Consider the following 18,802-nt stretch of genomic DNA (forward strand, 5'->3'; position numbering starts at 1 on the left):
ATTTTTTTTATTGTACAAAATTCACCTATGAATGACAAATTTTGCAGACTGTTCGTCGCCAACACCTTGTCCAAAATGTGATACGCCTTAGTGTAAAATAGCTCACCCGCGCGAGCACTTCTTATCACCACAGCAACATCAATAGTACAGAAGTCTCTAGCAAGTCCATTAGGTAAGAAATCCTTAAATTGTTTTATTATATAGTAATATTAACATGGTTGTAAATCGTTAACGCAATGCCACTAGTTAATTTTAACAAGTTTATCGAATCTAAACGGATTTTGTACGTAATTTTTTATTAATGGAGAATTTTAATTCGTACCTTATAATGTCCATAAAATAAATATAATAATTTGGAAAAAATAAAATATGTAAAGTATTAGCCGAAGTATACGAAAAAAACTACACTATAATAAAACATGAAAATTACAGTTATTTTGAATTTTTCTAACTTGGATTTCATAATTTGATATTGATTGTTACGAATTTTTTATTCTACGACTCGCATCCGCAACATTCGTTGCGTTAGGTGAATTTCTTAAACAAACACACAATGTGTGTAGACATACATTTTTTGTTTCGGTTGGTTTCAATTTATTATTTCTATATGTAAATCAATATTGTTATCGGCAAACGATTGTGGAATACGATACGATAAAACGTGTATTCCTATGAAAATAAGAAAATAATAATAAATTGCAATACCTATAAAATATACAGACGACTTTGATCGTTATGACTTGTGAGTCATCTCAGTGAAATCGCAATTTAGTCCCACAAAAGTATTGGACATAGTCATCGTGAATTCACTTATTAAATGACAACAGTATCCTCGTCGTTCATGTTGATATTCCTGGAGAAAAAAAACAAAAGTTTTTTTTTTATTCGATCGGCATGCTAATTGTTTCAACGTAGCTTTTGTAAAATGTACAGGTTTTTATTTACATCCGATCGCGATGATTGCTTTTTAGCGCACTTCAAACCGTGTCCAATCGCGCACCTAATAAAGACGTATGCAGAAGAAAAAATGAATAAAAAAATATTATTTAAGTAACGTACCTGGAAGAATATTTAAAGATAAAATAGGTGTTGTTGTGAGCAGGTTAACATAAAACTGTCCACCAAGACAGTCGGATCCTGAAAACGTCCTAAAATTCCCCACTTCGTCCAATAGATCTGTTCAGTACGAGCCCTTTTACCGACAGCTACCCTCGAATAGGTAGTGCATATAATAATATTATTATTGAAGGTTAGAACGTGCTATATGACATAGATCGCTAAATAGAAACAATATAGGCTATTGTACGACTAAGAGCTCCGTTTAAGACCATCCATGCACTTACCCCCACCATTTACAAACCACTATGTAATTAGTCAACTACATAATAATATACCCCAAGAATTTTTTTTTTGTATCAGTTTTTGATGAACATTGTTTTACCATAGCGGTAAAATATCATTCTGTAAGGTTTCATTTATTGTTTTATTTCACTGTCAATCTTCGCCTTATAAGAAAAGATTTCATTAAAACAAAGGAACTCGCATACTATTAAAAAATGGTATCAATATTGCTAAAATAAAGACAATTTTTCCTCAAAGAAGACTTAATTTATGACTCTTATTTCAATTTACTGTAATTAAAAAAAAATTATTATTGTTATAGAAGTAGATAACTGTTTAAATTTTTTTTTAATGGTATAGCATGTATGAAAAAAAACATTAATTTTTCTCTAGATCGTCGAAAGTAAGCTTTGTAGTCTAGAGGAATGAAACTTTGCAATTTATACAATAATAATTATACAGTCGGGGAAATAAAATAATTTGATAGGAATAGCATATGAATAATGAGCCCCACGCAGTTAAAGCACTTAAAAAGTAGTTCATTTTATTATATTGTTATAAGAAAATCTCTTGGCTAGTTCTTTGTTAGTCGTTTTGGTGGATATTTGAATAGAACTTACACCTTTTTTTAATTTTATTCTAATAGATCAAATGTTATTTTAGTTTCTATCTTTCTATTATTTTTAAATACAAAACCAATCACCCCAATATTATATATTTAGTATAATTCCTAACATTTCATAAAATGATAAATTTTACATGTATACATTCATGTATACAAGTCGTAGGACATCACTACGATTATTTTTTACAGCGTCCTATGTCAATTACTACAGAAAATAAATTTCTTAATCGAAACTAATGGTAGGTAAACACGAATTGTCATCAAATTTTTTATTTTTCCGTGAATCGAAGAAAAATGTAATTCTGAACCGTAACAATAAGCCGGTATACATAAAATCAATAATTATCGTTTAACACTATTTTGCAATTAATACATTTTTTTTAATGCTTGAAGTTTTAAAAAGACTTAAACTTATTTACTGAATAAATGCTTAAATTTTTGTACAAAACTGAAGTAATATGTGGGTCTTAGATTTTTTCTCTTAAAATATTTTCATTAAAAAAAAAAAAAAATTAATTAATTAATTAACAAATGTAATTTTACAGGATTTGGGACAACATTGTTGACCGACCCAAATGTTTTAACATAAAGTGTAAACCATTTGTGATTTTTATGATAATTTTTCCCGACATTTCTGACTCATAATTGAACCCAATTGGTTGGGCTGACGCATTTTAGCTTTGATGCGAAGCTGAGAAGGTATTAGTTTTACTATGATGTGTGTGTTTTTTTTTTGTGTCTGTTACCATTTTTGCTCAGCTATCAACGAACTGATTTCTTTCAACGATACGTCAAAAGATCACAAATCGTATCTAGTCGAAGACATTATCCTCAAAAATTGAAAAAATTTCCCTCGTTCCCCGTAAATGGGGTAAATCTCCAAAAAAATTACAAATTTAAAAATCGCTAATTTTCGAAATTGTTTCAATTTTTTTTACTAAAAACTGCCATAACTTTTTCAAAAATTACCAAATCAATATATATTTTTTTATAGATGCATGATGCATAAATCCTGACCCTTTACTTGCCCACTGGGGGAGATTCAAAAAATTAACTTGACTTTTAAAAATGTTCCGGAAACTCTGACACTTAAATATATAACTTAAATTAAAGCTTGTGTAATATTCTTTATTGTGAAAAAAAAAAATTCGGACTTAGTTTGGTTTCATGGTGAAAATGGCTACCAAATACTATTTTTGTGTGAAAATTCTCGAAGCGTTTTTTTTATGATAGTGATTTTAATCACTCTCAGATATCAACTATACTTGATCCAACTATGCCACGTCCCCACTGTGCCGGGTTTTTTTTAAATTAGATTCTTTTCAGTCGCCAATATTTCGTGGAACGGTTCGTCTTTTATCTTTTTGTTTTCACAAGCATTTCCTTCCTCGTCTCTCCACCAATACCAACCCATTGACAATAATAATATAAAGTGTGAAATCTGTTACAATAAAATATAATAATATTTAGAAGTGACACTATCGTTGGCGGTGGTTGATTGCATACAAACGCATTCCAATCGCGTCCGACTGGGTCACGCCACAATAACTCTGATACACCGGCACTTTTTAATCGAATGAATCTGTATTGTACCGTAGGACATCGCGCATGTCCTGGAATAAATAATAGCGTATAATTCTCGGTGCCGCATACAAAGGTATGTAACACGTTCATCGGATTAAAAATAAACAACCCGTCCGACATAGTGCTAAGCCGGAAACTCGTCGGACCCGGGTGGTTGGTGCGCCCAATACAAAGCATTAACCCCTCCCCACAGGTGGGTTCCTAATTTATCTATTTCTCTTTCTTATTAGCAAGAAAAAAGAGAGAAAATCGACGGACGCCCCACCGTCTTACACGGTACAGCTCTTCTATTTGTCACACTACATCATTCTCGAGTTCAACCCCCAAACGATATGTATATAATAATATTCTTCGACACGATCGCCAATTCGTTAATAGGTTAATTTTATTGAGTTATGTTCGGCTCTAGGAAGTAGTTGAATGGAAGTACTTTGATTTATTCGTTAATTGGAAATTTCGAATAACACATGACAGTAGCATAGAAAGGAATACATTTTTGGGGACACAACCACAGAATATATTCATCAATATAATTTTTTTAAGGGAAGGATAGAATAAAATTAAGTGTAATTGAGCATGTTAAGAGTTTCTGCTAATAAAACACACGAGGAAATTTGTAAAACGTAAATGAGTTTTATAGAAATATTGCTAGATTATTTGAAATTAAATAAATTATCATAGAATAACATTTATAATTACAAATCAAGTTTTGAATTGATGTTCTTAACTAGAATTACATTTTTAAACATTTCTAGTTAATGTTTAAAATAAAACGATTTATTCGAATATATTTAATTGTATAATCTTACATGCTTCACTCATGAAGTATAAGTAATAGTGTAATAGCTCTAATTTTAAAGATTTACAAGTAACGTTTGATTACTTTTGAAAATATTTTAAGCTTATTCTAATGAAATAACATAAAAACTTCCAATCAAACTACCAAAGACATCTATTTTAAGTAGTAATAAAAGTGCATTAACCATTCTAACACGATTTAAAATAAAAAAACCGATTAGAATCAATAATACGTTAAATTTGTTAAATATTAATTAATAAGAATTGTTAGCTCGAATAGAAATTGACAAAGTTATTTTAAAACGAGCCTTTGGAACATATATTAAAATGTAGTTAATACAATTAAGAAACAAGTTAAGCGTCAATAATAATAAGTATATGATATTATAAACTTAATTCCGCGTGACTTATCGGTCAACTGTAGAAATCGTAATGTTATGAGTGCCGCAAAAACCGAGTGCGCAAAGCATACAGCCCCCAACTTAAAAAAATGTGACACACAATGTACGGTTGATAGTGGTCGTGAATTACTTAAAAGATGCGAATGCTTAAACGATTAGACTAAAACTTCACGTGGTACAGCAACAGTCTATTGCCGGACGCCTCGTGTGTTTGTCAAACATTGTTCTCGAAATTTTTTACCGTCAATCGAAATGAAACGCGCACGGGTATTCTGTACGGCAAAGAGCGCACGGTACCGTGACATGGTTTTACTGTGTCCAGCCAAAGGTCCTACGCGCGTTGTGTAGGTAAAATCAAAGTTTGAACGTTGTGCAATCTCACCCACGTTTGACATGGCGAATTATTAACAACGGATAATAAAAACAGTATCGGAACTTGTTGAGCTCACATCTTTTAAGCCGACGTCCATACGACCTGCAGGAGACTGGAACGTTGCGCAATAAACTCAACGGGAAGTGGTCCGTGTAATTTTCCGATCTTAAAAAAATCACTGGCATAAGTTACGAACTGACCATACTGGCAGCCCACGCGAATGCAAATCTTCGGCTCGTATCGTGTTGGACGTTTCTCTTAATGCGTAGTTGATGAACGTCGAGCACTGCGAAGGATACGAATGGGATCAAAACACCAGAGTGCGTATAATTCGGGGGTTTTCTAAAAAAAAAAAAATCCTCACCGACCGCATTTCCGGTCGAAATCCCTTCGGCGACGGTGGACTTTCTATGTTTTTGGAATGGACTAATATCGTAAGAGATGACGTCCGGCGAACCGCAATAGCAAATATTACATATGAATTGCTTGGATCTAGTCGGACTCATCTACCCGACACTTTACTCTCACTCGTACACGACACGCACGCTTACGGCACAGGTAGGTGTTATATTATTATTATTATAATATGTGTCGTTAGTGTCGGCGGAGGCGCCTTCCGACATAGCGGCGGATCTGTCGGAGGGGCACCCCGGGCCGGTAAAGGCGGAGCCCGGTCGACGCGGGGGCGGACGGACTGGTCGACCGGGACCGAGCGCGTACGACGTGCCGGCCGAGCGCCAGGCGCCAGACGACGGCACCGGGTCCCGGCCGGACACACGGTAACGGATGATGTTCGCGTGCGCCACACGGTCGGTAATATCATTCAACGCCTTATCGCAGTTACGAGCTTTCGACACTTCCAACTGCCAGAAATTGTCGGATCGACCCAATTCGAAAATCGTTTAGGAACAACTGAAATCGAATTACTATTATTTTATTATTATTATTGAATTGTTTTTCAACTGAAGTTATCGGTGAACTAAAATTTTTTATAAATTCTGCTTGTCGATATCGTTTTGCCGCCAACTACGAGTGAATTGTGTTTTTTTTTTTACGTTTAGTTAATACTCAAGTTAAGTGTTATACGGACCATGTACTCTGAAGAAAGTGGCCCAAAAGACCGACGATAAAGGTATGTTTTAATTTCCCAATCCAGTCGATATTCAACATTTTTCAAGTGAGAATATCTTGAAAAAAAAAAATAACCATCTTGTCATGTTGGGTGAAATTCTTGTAGCCTGTATCATTGCTAGCATTTATCGGAATCTAAGTGTTATCAATAGTTATGATGATTAATTTTCAATTAAATCTCGGCAACTTTGACTATGCGCTACGGTTTAGCAGAGAACGCGTTGATAAAAATCAAATCATAGTTAATTCATATTTTATTGAATTTCAGTTTATCTCCATGTAATCCATTTGCTTTAGTAAAAGACCGCAATGGCTGTCGAGTGTTACCTGTATCATATTGCAAGGGGCCCCAAATTTTTACGATGTGTTAACCCTAGAGAATTCTCTCACAAGTACTCATAACTGTGATTTTGACGACTGTTTGTCTTGAATTTATTTTTCACTTAATTTTTACTTTTCTAAGAAGTATATATAACCATTTATATCTACACCAGTGCATGCAATTTTTATGATAATTGCGAGATTTTCTACACAATTGGCACAAACGATGTCCAGTTTATTCTACAACGGGCTATTTAAATTATTAATAGTTTATTTCTGATAATTAATATTAACTATCCGATCACGTTTGCGCCTATAATGTAAGGAAAAAGTATTATTTTTAAATGTCTATTCGAAATGTTGAGTTCGTGTAAAATGAAATATATTCAATTCATCGATCGAACACTAAAAAGTCGGACCCATACCGTTCGCATTCCGCGCATCGCTATTGAAATAACTCTGCTTAAAAAATAATATCAACCGGAAACTTTGGTTCGCGCAGACGTGGTGCCGTCCCGAGACGAGTACGGGACATCCGGCAAAGTGTCGCACGTATAAATGGCGTGAAAGAGAATTGCGTTAGCCGCTACGCAGGTGCTCGACAATAACGACAACGATGTTGTTGTTGGTCCGAAGACAATTTCAACAATTCGCGCAACAATGGCACGTTTCGACGGATGCCGGCGACAGTACACCACGCGCATTCCATGCATACATGCTCTTGTTAAAACACACATCGTTGCACTACAATGGAGCGTTTATAGGTCGACGCCGGCCGAGAGGAGCGGTGTCTATCGCCCAACGAGTGTTGCAGAGTGGCTATGCGCGACAAGAAGAGCTGTGCTCGGTGGCCACTGAGCTTGTGAAGAAACGTGCCGCCGCCGAATTAATGTTCACGTCGTCCGTTACGACGAGGTACTCTGCTGTGATACGGTCGAGACGCGACCGGTACCATGTGCTCTCCGGCGTCAGGTACATAAAACTCTGAGCGTATCCGCACCAACTCACATACTCCTACGCAATTACGTGACCGCGTTTAATGGAGACCAATTTGTCGGGCGGCGACCAGGTAATTTCGGGTAATCCGACGCCTCGGCGGTATGGTCACGTTTTAATGATCCATTTATTGTTGTTGTAATACGAATGTGTTTTTTTTTCGCCTCGTCTGATCCTCGACACGACAAAAAAAGGCTCGCACGGAGTTATGATGTGCCCGCCACGACTCGGCCGAGTAACGTATAATTGTAGTCGAGACATTGAATGGTGGGGGGGGGGCATCTGTCAACGGGAATTATCGTTTTTTAACAGTTTTCTTTTTTTTTATTGTTGTCTTCGTGTCACCCATAAAGTACAAGACGTAAATAGATGTAATATCCTTTATTTCTGGACCGTATGATTAGCGTGAGAATGACAGGGACACGGATGAAGAACAAAAGACTCGCCGGCCATCGATGAAAGAGCAAATTGTTTGAGGGTGAACGCGATCCATACTCCGGTGCATTCTTAATAGATCGAATGTAGTTATTTCCAGTGTAGTAATCGATGAAACGATATCTAGCACAATAATCACTATTATCAGACGATTTTTTCTCTCAGTCCCAAATGATCGCGTTTCTTATTCAAACGCGATCGTTCGTAAAGCCTCAACGGTTTACTGTTCACATAGAACTAGTACTAAACGTTTACCGCAAAGGAAATCTCGATTGTCCTCAGAAAAAAATCACTTAAACACCGAAACAAAAAATCGTTCTTAGGGTTCACAACGAACTTTCCATTGAAATGTATAATAAAATTGCTTGATTTACTACGTTTCGAATATTCGATAAGATGTTGTGTTCTTAAAAAATTTATCGCAATATTATACGTTTTATATGATCATCGTTTTGATTGTTTGATAAGTTTCTCGAAATTATCGCTTCGTAGTCCTCCTGAAATAAATAATCGACCATCTTAAAAGTACGTTATTACAACACCGGCTTAATGTGACCGTACGAGGAATTGTATTTTACACATTAAAAAACTCGGATATTCCGTGACTGCGTGAAATCAAAATTATCTCTACTTTTAAATCATTCTGTAACATTTTCCAATTTACTGATTGTTGTTGACCACAGCCGCGCACAAGCCAATCCCGAAATGATCGCCATAACTCATAAATCACCCGCAGCAGACGTAATTTGAAAATCATTATTATTTCTTTACCGACACCTATACAACCGAAACCCAATGAATTGTAATAATTGTACACGTCTTCGGAGGGCCCAAGAGAAAGTATTGATACGCATTCAGCTATAATCGAAATAGATATTAACTGACTTTGCAATCGAATAATATGACCGAATTGACTGATTGATACAGTTCCAAATTTTAATTTCTACTTTATATTAAAAAAAACCCGTTTTTTTGCTGTCTCAAAACACGTCAACACTCGTGTCATGAATGTAGATAACACCGTCGTTCAGTTAAGTTAATAATAGAGATTGGCCAATTGTCCCTGGCATTACTTAACGACCATATATGTACACCCCATCCGGCCGGACTGATTGATATTGACGTGTGAATCCTAATTGAGGACCCGTCAGATTTTTAACAACTATATTAACAATGATTTCCGGCGCACCGGAGGTCCTCCTCATGACATCGTATTACGCAGGAACCCTTTTTTTAGATTAATTTTTTTTTTTTCATAAATAACGCTGACGGCCAACTAGATTATATTTAGAAAAAACAATCGGTAGGTACTTTTTTGAAGTGAAAAAAAATTCAGCGCTCATACAATGCAAATAGGTGTTTGATTGTTTGTCTTTTCATTATTCAATAAACCTGCATAATAAATAACAATTTATTGTCATTTATCACAATCGCAGAAATTCGTCAGCGTTATTTGTTTTTTTGCTTAAAAAAAAGTGTCAATTTTTTTACTGTAAATACAAATATTATAATCGTTTTACGTGTCTATGCACATTTCGGTAATTGAAAAAAAACCAAGGAAAATGTACTTCTAGAAAAAATTGTTGCTATGGCTTAATGAATCGACCTAATTTTGGATTGTAATATTCTTGAAAATAACGTAAAAAATACACACACAAACCGCTGACATCAAAACAAAGGTAGGAATCAAAACATTGTTTTCGAAATTCCAAGAAAACAAATTTTTTTTTACTTCCTTGATGCCCGTTAAAGATACTTCATAGCTGTTTTGTTTGTTTCAATCGCATCGTGCGGTTGTGAAAACATTATTTTTTGGTTAGCAATTTGTCATATCAAGTTCCCGACAAATCGAGTTCATCGTTCGAGTGGTGAAATGATAAAAAATTTCATAAGTATAGCCAATTAAAATTGAACGTCGACATTGCGTTTTCTCAAATGTTGATCGCGTCCAAAACGCGGTCAGGTTACTGATCGGCGGACACTATTTTAACTATCCAATTTATCTTCTTTACGACCACCTTCTNCGGACACTATTTTAACTATCCAATTTATCTTCTTTACGACCGCCTTCTTTGGCGCAAAGTCTGAACGAGAAAAGTAATAATAATAAGTACCGGTAGACCATTGAGCGTTTCCTCGGCTCATAAAAAGCACTCGGTGGTAATGATGTTTTTCCGACGGCAATAAAATTCGAATTAAACAAACGAGCCAGTCGGGGTTAACAGAATAATGAAAAAATAATTAAACATCTGAAGAACGTCTACGAGGAGTAGTCTCTCTCGGCTCTGTCCGGTGTACGCTCGCGGTTCCATCCGATCCATTCATGACTTCCCACGGGGCCTCGGGGTCGTTTCCATTCATGACTGGCGCGCGCGCAAACACTCACACACATTATATTATACGAGAACGCGTGGGCGACCGGTGTTACCTACGTTTACCGCGGCACACACATTACATGCATGTACATTTATAAACGTGTGTGTGTATTAATATAATAAATGTGGAAAAAATCACATAAATTCGTGTCTGGTAAAGGCGTTTTACAATACAAATGGTTTGTTGTTTTTTTCGCGGAGGGGAGGCAAATGTACACGCACAACTTTATACATTTTATTAAATACCCCACAGTGCGTTCACCTATGCGGCGTGTTTGGTCTCCGCACGGTAACGGTATACGCCGCTGAGTATTTGCGTAATGAAATCATAAAAGAAACGATATAACGACAGTATGAAGAGGTATGCGCTGCTATACAAGTCCGTGTGATAGTCGCGACTTGGCCTACTGGCCCATAGACGGCGACTCCAACAGAGGCCTCCTAATGGTCTAAAAAAATCGCCACTCCGCAAGAGCACCGCGTCCTCTCCGTAAACTAGTGTTGGAAAACGAAAATTCGCAAAGTCCAAACGCGACAGCCGCTCTGGGCATTTGTCCAACAACCTTAAGAGAGTGACGCCATCGGCTCCCGGAGACTTCAATTGTATAAAAAATCGCAACGTCCGATATAAAATAATATTATTTTTAAATGCGCACTCGAAACCGCATAGTAAACGATATGATTTTGGCATGAGTTTTTTATTTGCGGTTTAACCTTTTCTCCGAGTGTTTTAACCTTCTGCCGTAAAAAAACGAAAATAGAGACACGACTGGTGTCTGTTTGGCGGCGAGTACTCACAATACCGGCAGCCCAAATTTATGTGCGAATTATCGTATCGATTCCGCGACTATTTGCATTCTGCTGTTACATAACTACACATTGACAATCATAAACTTGTTTTGAGTACTCAAACGACTGTGGCCTAATAATATTTCACCGAGTCATTCAGATATGGTTTTGGATGACATACAAAAAAGTGATGTAATTAAAAATGTGGACGTTTTTCATATATTTAAAAAAAAAATTTGTCTCTTATTTATATCTTATGTAAGCCCTGAGGCGTGAACATTTTTTCAACACATATTTTATGACTTTGACTTGAAATTAGTTATTATGCGACGGCTGTGACAGACGTTGGCATAAAAAAAAGTGCAGAAATGAAACAGGAAAATAAAATTACGCGCAATCGATTATTAATTCCATTTTGAGCCAATGAATCATTGTTTATTGTTTATTCATAAACGGCGTATTATAAATTTCGTAAACCTTGAACATTGAATAATTCTTTAAAATTAAAACGTACAAATATTTATTGCCACTATTGGTTTTCGAGATAAATAAACATTAACCGACTCGGTGTAATGAATAATCAATGTTTGGCTATGCAGTTTACAAATAAATGTTCTCAAAGAGTCATCATTTATCAAACGCTATCACGATCTCAGTCGTCCGACATACAAACCCTTCCTTCATACGGTTTTTCATGTACAAAATTATTTGTTTTTGTTGCATTTCCATATTCTAAGGTTGCGAAATGTTCGTTTTTTATCGAAACTGGTGGGATGAATTTATCAGGCCACACAAATATTTGATACGAAAACCTATTAATGCTGCGGTTTGGTTGCGGATTTTGAAATTATACTTGTCGAACCTAATCGACTGCCGAGTAGATTTTATTAGTTTTAACTAACCGAAAATTTAATTAAAAATAAAGCCGGTTTCTTGAAAAACGGTCTCCTATTCGGACAGCCGTATTGTCGAACCGATTGGAGTTGGATAAGGTTCGTCGCCGTAGTCCCTCTGAAAGGCATAGGAATTCTCGTCTCCCATAAAGTTATTGCCGCGACCAATATTTTTTTTATTCTTTTGTAAACACGGCTCTATCCCACGCCGTGCCAATTTCGCAAATTCCTGTTGTATATTTTGAGTTTATTTGAGTCGAGTTCCATTGAATTGCGCGAGAAATTGGTCGTTAGTTTTTCTTGTACCGCGTCCCCCATAGACTATAAGCGTGTTTTATTCAAATCCACGCGCATTCCACACCAAGCCGAGATACAATCGGTATTCATCGGGATCCTCTTTTATACTTATCCGTGTACAAAGAGTCGTACCCCTTTTTTTCCCTCCGTCTCCGTCCGATCAGTTATTTTCGTAGTCTTCGTCGTCGTCGTCAGCGGTCCGTCTGTCTGCGTATGAATACTTTTATACGCATCTGTACATTGTTGTTTGTGCTTTTATAAAACAACCCGACCACAAACACGAGCACTCAGTACAGTTTTGGTCGCTGCATTGTTCCATTATAGACGATCGTCTTCCGGAGCCGGTTCTGGAAAATTCGCACGCCGGAAGGTGTCATTGCGCACATTGGCAATGGTCGTGTGCTATCGGTCTAGGTCTCTGCTGCACACCTCTGGACCTCTCGGTCAACGGATAGTGAAATAAAACTGGATTTATTTTCGAAAAAACTAGTAGAGGCCTACGGTTTATTCCTTATTATGTTTTGTACGTACTAGGCTGTACTTACACTGCGCACACGCACATAAGAGGCGACCTACGAAACAGCCCATGTTCGTTCACTATACGCCCATACGAACTGGAATGTAAATTTAAACCTCATAAGGGGTAGGCTGAAGACTTTTTTGATTTTTCCTACTGATTTGTGCGCTTTTTCCGTCCTTACGTTGAGCTACCGTTTCTCGTTGTCGTGTATAACATCACAATCCCATTTTTTTGTATAAACGTCATCAATTAGCTATCGTTGGAGAGGTGTAAAAAATCAACTTTTGTTATTTGATACCAGTTAAGACATTTAACAACCGTTTTTAATGGATTTGAACAATGAATTAAAAATTTACCGTTGCTCATATCCCATAAACATTTAATGATATCGTCCCATAATACATTACAGCAATGATCAAAAACCCACAGACTTAAACTGTTTGTTTATTTCGACTAGTACAAACTTCCTCGTTTATGTGTCTATAGACAATACGTAACTATTATTTTGATTCTCAAATCATATAATTTCAAATAATCTCAACCTCTGGTCGACAATTATTGTTATCCAGATGGATTTTTTTCTGTACAAACATAAAACACCTTAGTATCTAAAAATATCGTTATGATTTTTTTATTTTTATCGAAGCCCACGCATTCGCAACGTCTGCAGTCAATCACTTATACATTCATGAATTCTTAAAGTAATACATGATTTTTTGATCGCATGTTTATACAAATAAAAGCAATAAAATGTTGCAACGTGGATCGTTCGTGAAGCCGATAAGTGATTTTGCGGAATTACAATTTTGAAAAATATATTTTTACACAATTACGATCATTATTATGCGGTAAATCATAAAGTAAAATCGACTATAATTGCAGTCTGTATGAAAAATGTGACAATGCAGTTTTATTTTCAAGTATTACCGACCGTATAAAAATCGTATTATTAGATTTCAAAATAAGGCTACTGTACAATCTGTGGATAATTCGCAATTGCATCAATATAACAATCGGTTTCTCTTAAAGGGGTCTTACGAGTTTTAATCTGTTGTTTTCGCGAGTCCTGAGCATTTTTTAAATTTATTTACAAAGTAGAGAATTAATATAATTCCAATTAACTCTAAATAAATAACTGGTTTATTCGTAGAATTCAATGAAAATCTTCTTGTCGAAAAATAGTTAACTCATCTAAAAGAAGTGACTATTCCCGTGTAGGTTTCAAAGGCACATTTGCTCCTATATGTTTATCGAGGGCGGGGCCGGTGAGTAGAGGAGGAGATTCGACAAAGCTGATTAAATGTAGAATGTGAAGACTAAATAATTCGTCACAAAAAATATCAACAAGAATATTTACTTAATTTAAATTGGCAAATTGTAAATTTATTTATCGTAGAAAGTAATAACACGAATGCATATTAATCTGATTACGGGCTAAAAAATTGACTCGTTCTTTAATTAAAAACGTTTTCGATTTTGTAATCCCTCCCACCGACCACCCCCGGCCGTGTAAAGCCCACGTAACGATAATGTACTCCAACATCGTGGACGCTTTGCTGTCCATCGCTGAACACCGGATGTGCGGGTGTCACCGCCGTCGTAGACGCCTACCGTCACCGAGAATCACGGGACGCGTCCGGTTCACGGGCGGCGTCGGTCCAATTAAACCGTTCACGCCGATTACTCGGCCCCCTGTGAAATCGTTTGTCACGCGCACCACAATAGCCGTCGCGAGCGTAACCTCATCTTGTGCACATCCGTCACGATCGCGGCACTCGACCGGATCGGAGTTGAGGAATACAAAACTACGTTATGTTTTCCTACGTAAGTAAACCTTGAATGTTTCTCTAGCGTCGTTTCCGATGGTGAACTCGATGGGTTTTTTTTCTCCTCCACACGCCCAAAAGAATTATATTATTCTCCTTGATCTGCGTGGCGTTTTAAACTCCCCGCGGTGGAATGTGTTAATCTATTGCGGCGGCCGCATAATTTAAAAGGTGTCGGCAGCAGCATCGCCGTGGCCGCAGCCGACGCGGCGGCCCTGTCGGTAAAAACGGTTCCACATTCTTCTCATTGTCGTCTGCGCTCGTCGGCTGGCTGCACAAACACGTGTATACACATATATCGAGGGTGGTGGCCATAAACCAAAGCGATGGTGGCGTACGTATTATATTATACAATTACTGTTGTTGTTGTTGTTGCTGCTGCTGCTGTCGGCCGGCATTCCGCGGTCCGAAATATTCCAAGAGGGGCCTTTGTCATTGTGGAATTTGTCAATAGGACCTCCGTGCGCAAGACGTTCGTAGTGACCGCTTTGGCCTTTGACTGCCACTTCACCTGTGGTCGCGCACACGGTATTCCATGGAAAACAGGTGCACCCTATGTAAATGACCAAAGACCGGAAAGACTCGGCGGGTCGTTTGTTTAGCTGTGCTACAGTTTTTTATTGCCTAAACGCGGTAGCTACGAAACGACGTATTCAAAACGAGCTTTCAGTTTTACTTCTTGTGTCAAACACTGTGCTATAACAACCAGCCGAATACACAAAAGATTTGTTCGCCATATTGCGTCTTTGCCGATGGTTTTGGCAATGTTTTCGGTCGAGTTGGGTTTAATACACAGTACATTGTTTCTCTAAATAACTCGAGACAGGAAATAAACCATAATTGATTAATTGGTGAAATAAAGAAAAACATATGTAAAAATATGTTCGTTTGTCTACGAAAAAAAATCTCGCTATATACAATAATTATTATTTTACATAAATAGCGGCCAACAATATTCTTAGCTCTGGGTGACGGCCAGATAAAATGTAAGAAAGACCAAAACGAAAAATGTGTTAATTATTTAAATGCGTTAAACGAGGAAAACCTTGTACTTGTAGTAAAATAATCGGCCACGTCGAGGTTAATCTGCTAACGGGTGTCGCGTTAAAAAACCTCGACGATTTTACGGTAAATCATCGAAATTAACCGATCAGTCGATTGTTCTGTAATAATGAAAATTTTTTACGAGGTTTTTTATTTACTACCAGAATAAAAATAGAACAGTATGGGCTCGGCTGCAGTGCCGAATAGGTGATTATTAGCGGATTCGATTATTATGGAGAATAATGATCGCACACTGTTTATATTCATACGACAAAAAGCCATTTTAGTTGTATTCATTATTCAAACGATCCGTTGTCGGAATTCATCAAGCGCAATAATTAGCTTACAAAAGCGTACGCGTTAGGAGTTCACTAGACACGCAAAAAAATACGATAAAACATCGCTAAGATAACCGAATATCGATTTAATAAATGACGAGGCGATGCGCCTAAAACGCTTACAATCGTCGGGGAACGTTCCAAAGCCGATTCCGGTAATATATTACGTACTAGTTGTCAGGAAATTCACAACGGCACCATGTTTTATTGCCTCCTCAACGTTTGTTTATTAAAATAATGTATTTTCCAGTATAGCTATTCAAGTGTGGACACAACAGCTTTATGGGTGTTCGGTCGGACGTTCTCCGGTCGAGATGGTTCTTTCGATAGTGGTGTCGCGTTTCAATAAAAAAAACCAAAAATAATAAACTGTAAAAAAAAATCACCGGCCAGGAGGGAGTGGGAGACAAACCACACGGCATAATAATAATATTCTGTGGGCATGCCGTGGCGATCGGGAGGTCCGAAGCCAATCTTTTGTCGGCTCCGAGATTTCCCAAAACCATTTTGGTCTTTAGATGATTGACGTCGAATCCGACGGAACGAATTACTGTTACGGATCGTCGAGCTGCCGCGCCGAGGTGTTAATGTGCCGGCAAAGAATCCGGTCCGATTCGTCCCCAATGGTTTTTTTCTTTATGTCGTCGTTATTAAAATATTACTATTTTGTTTTTGTCAAATAAATGGAAAAACGGTTTAAACCACTGACTCGCGCGCCTCCGTGTCGATGTGTTGGGTTTTTTAACAAAACAAACGCATTGCAAAGACAATGCAGACAAAATAATATATTTATAAACGTTGGCCGTCAACGCAATCGCCAGGCGGCAACCGCGAAATCGTTAAATTGTAATCGTTGGTTTGGTTTTGGTTACAGATGACTGTGAAATGGTGGCCCGTGTTGGTCGCGTTGGCGTGTTGCTTCATCCACCGCACCGTTCATGCCGCCGCATCCGTCCGGCTCATGGACCTGCGGCCGGTGCCATCCAACGACCCGGCTGTGCCCGATCTCGTTGAAATGCCCAATCCGGCGCTGGACCCCAGGCCGTCCGATCTAAACGTTACCGTTTTGCTGGCAAAGTTGGGTGCCAAGTTCGATCCAAACTACATGAGCTACGACATGCCGGAACATTTGGTCCCCGTGGCCGACATTCCTTTCAGGTTAGTAGTAACGACTGAACAATTGTTTTTGATTTTTTACACCGCAATTGTATTATTGTTTTCCATTCGACCGGTCGCATAAGTAATTTTATTTTATTCGTGTGTATCAGACGAAATCGTCGAGGACGGTTGGTGCCCACCGGAAAAATGCCAACGGAAATCCGAGACTTGGACACCAAGTACTTCTCGCTGCCCAACGGCCGGCGGCTGAGAACAAAGATATCCAGTCAGCTGCGCCGGAAAATTCAACAGTACCTATGGGGACGAACCATGTGCCCCGTTCAACAGCGATGGAAGGACCTGGGACAGCGGTTCTGGCCGCGGTGGTTGTTGGAGGGTCACTGTCCCAGAGGCGAGACGTCGTGCTCGGTGCCGTCGGGTATGTACTGTCGAGCTACCAGTAACCGGTACAAGACACTGTTGCGGTGGCACTGCCGAAGCGCCGGGCCGTCGGCCATGCTGCAGCAGTTCAACACGTTGCCGGGCACCAAGAGTTCTGGTGTCGTCAATCCCATGAAGGTGTGCCAGTGGATCAAAGTGGAGTATCCCGTGGTTACCGAATGCGGGTGCGGTTGTGCCGACAACTCTGAATAGTCACCCGGGGAAAACAACTTGTTCTTTTTACGCGCCTTCCCCGATACGATTTCATACAAGTCAAACGACATGTTGCACACTACTAGTCTTAATATTATGTTCGAACACATTATTATTTTTATTGTATTATTATTATTTTTTACTTTGACCAATTAGACACGTTAGGACTTCACGCGAATATTTTAATGTCGGCTCTCCGAGTAAAAAACGACTCGTTAATCGTGTGGCAAGTAGGAGGTGAAATATATCGCGTATGGCACACACATTAATTTCGATAGACAGTCTGAAACCGCTTATCCATTTAAACATCTCTGGTGTGTGTATTTTTTATGAATATTTCTGGAAACCAAATAATAGACCGATTTTCTTTGTTATTTAACCGATTGTTTATGATTATGATTGTCTACTGCAGAATCATTCACAATGAATTTTCTGTAGGTCAATTTTTCGCCGGAGTGTAACGATGATTCGGAAACGTACTGTAAAAATTCCAACAGTGTGTTTTTTTTTCTATTCATCGTCTATATTATAATTGGTGTTCTCTATTGTTTCCATTCGAAATACTTATATAGTATTTGTTTGTGTATCTATTGAAAGACCTATTTGGATTTATTATTATTATTGACAATATTGTAATTAAGTTTTTTCGATGTAAATATTACAATTATCATATAATTTATCATATTTTTATATAAAAAAAACTTTTTACGCCCCAGTAGATTTATATATAATTTATTTTTTGTACATTTTTTTCCACTATGTACATAATAGAACGTTATATAGGTATATATAAACAAATTTTATACACAAATATGATCAATAAAAAAATATGATGATTTGTTTATTAATTTGGTTTATTTGATAACACATTTTTTATCCACCGACATTTTTCCCACATTAGTTATGGCACCCGTTTTTAGACTGCTTATTGTACGATTTTTAACGGGAAGAAAATCTCTTTTC

General features: G+C 37.6%; 2 protein-coding genes across 11 annotated transcripts in view; one reads left to right on the forward strand and one right to left on the reverse strand.

Moving 5' to 3' along the window:
* Positions 1–18,802, reverse strand: part of LOC126906680 (noggin-2-like) — a 51,406-nt gene that overhangs the window by 27,265 nt on the left and 5,339 nt on the right. The window contains exons 1-3 of one of the 8 annotated variants that reach the window (XM_050687403.1): positions 5,487–5,685; positions 5,199–5,408; positions 706–853 (exon numbers count right to left, since the gene is read on the reverse strand). The gene's annotated coding sequence lies outside the window, so the exon portion shown is untranslated. Of the gene's footprint in view, positions 1–25; positions 165–705; positions 1,952–5,198; positions 5,409–5,486; positions 5,686–18,802 lie in introns of those variants that run through there. The other 7 variants (XM_050687402.1, XM_050687404.1, XM_050687401.1 and 4 more) reach the window with 7 other exon arrangements.
* On the forward strand, positions 57–18,639 carry LOC126906679 (noggin-2-like). Of its 3 annotated transcripts, none has more exons than XM_050687399.1 (3): positions 57–172; positions 16,962–17,245; positions 17,356–18,638. In XM_050687399.1, the coding sequence occupies exons 2-3, from the start codon at positions 16,962–16,964 to the stop codon at positions 17,837–17,839; spliced, it is 768 nt and encodes a 255-aa protein (XP_050543356.1). In that variant the 5' UTR covers positions 57–172; the 3' UTR covers positions 17,840–18,638. The 3 variants fall into 3 exon arrangements, with proteins under 3 accessions (XP_050543356.1, XP_050543354.1, XP_050543353.1); XM_050687397.1 differs by lacking the exon at positions 57–172 and adding an exon at positions 5,870–6,254 and having other exon boundaries at positions 17,356–18,637; XM_050687396.1 differs by lacking the exon at positions 57–172 and adding an exon at positions 14,608–14,703 and having other exon boundaries at positions 17,356–18,639.

This window comes from Daktulosphaira vitifoliae, unplaced genomic scaffold (assembly GCF_025091365.1).
Source record: "Daktulosphaira vitifoliae isolate Bord-2020 unplaced genomic scaffold, ASM2509136v1 Scaffold_5, whole genome shotgun sequence".
Taxonomy (NCBI): Eukaryota; Metazoa; Arthropoda; class Insecta; order Hemiptera; family Phylloxeridae; genus Daktulosphaira; species Daktulosphaira vitifoliae.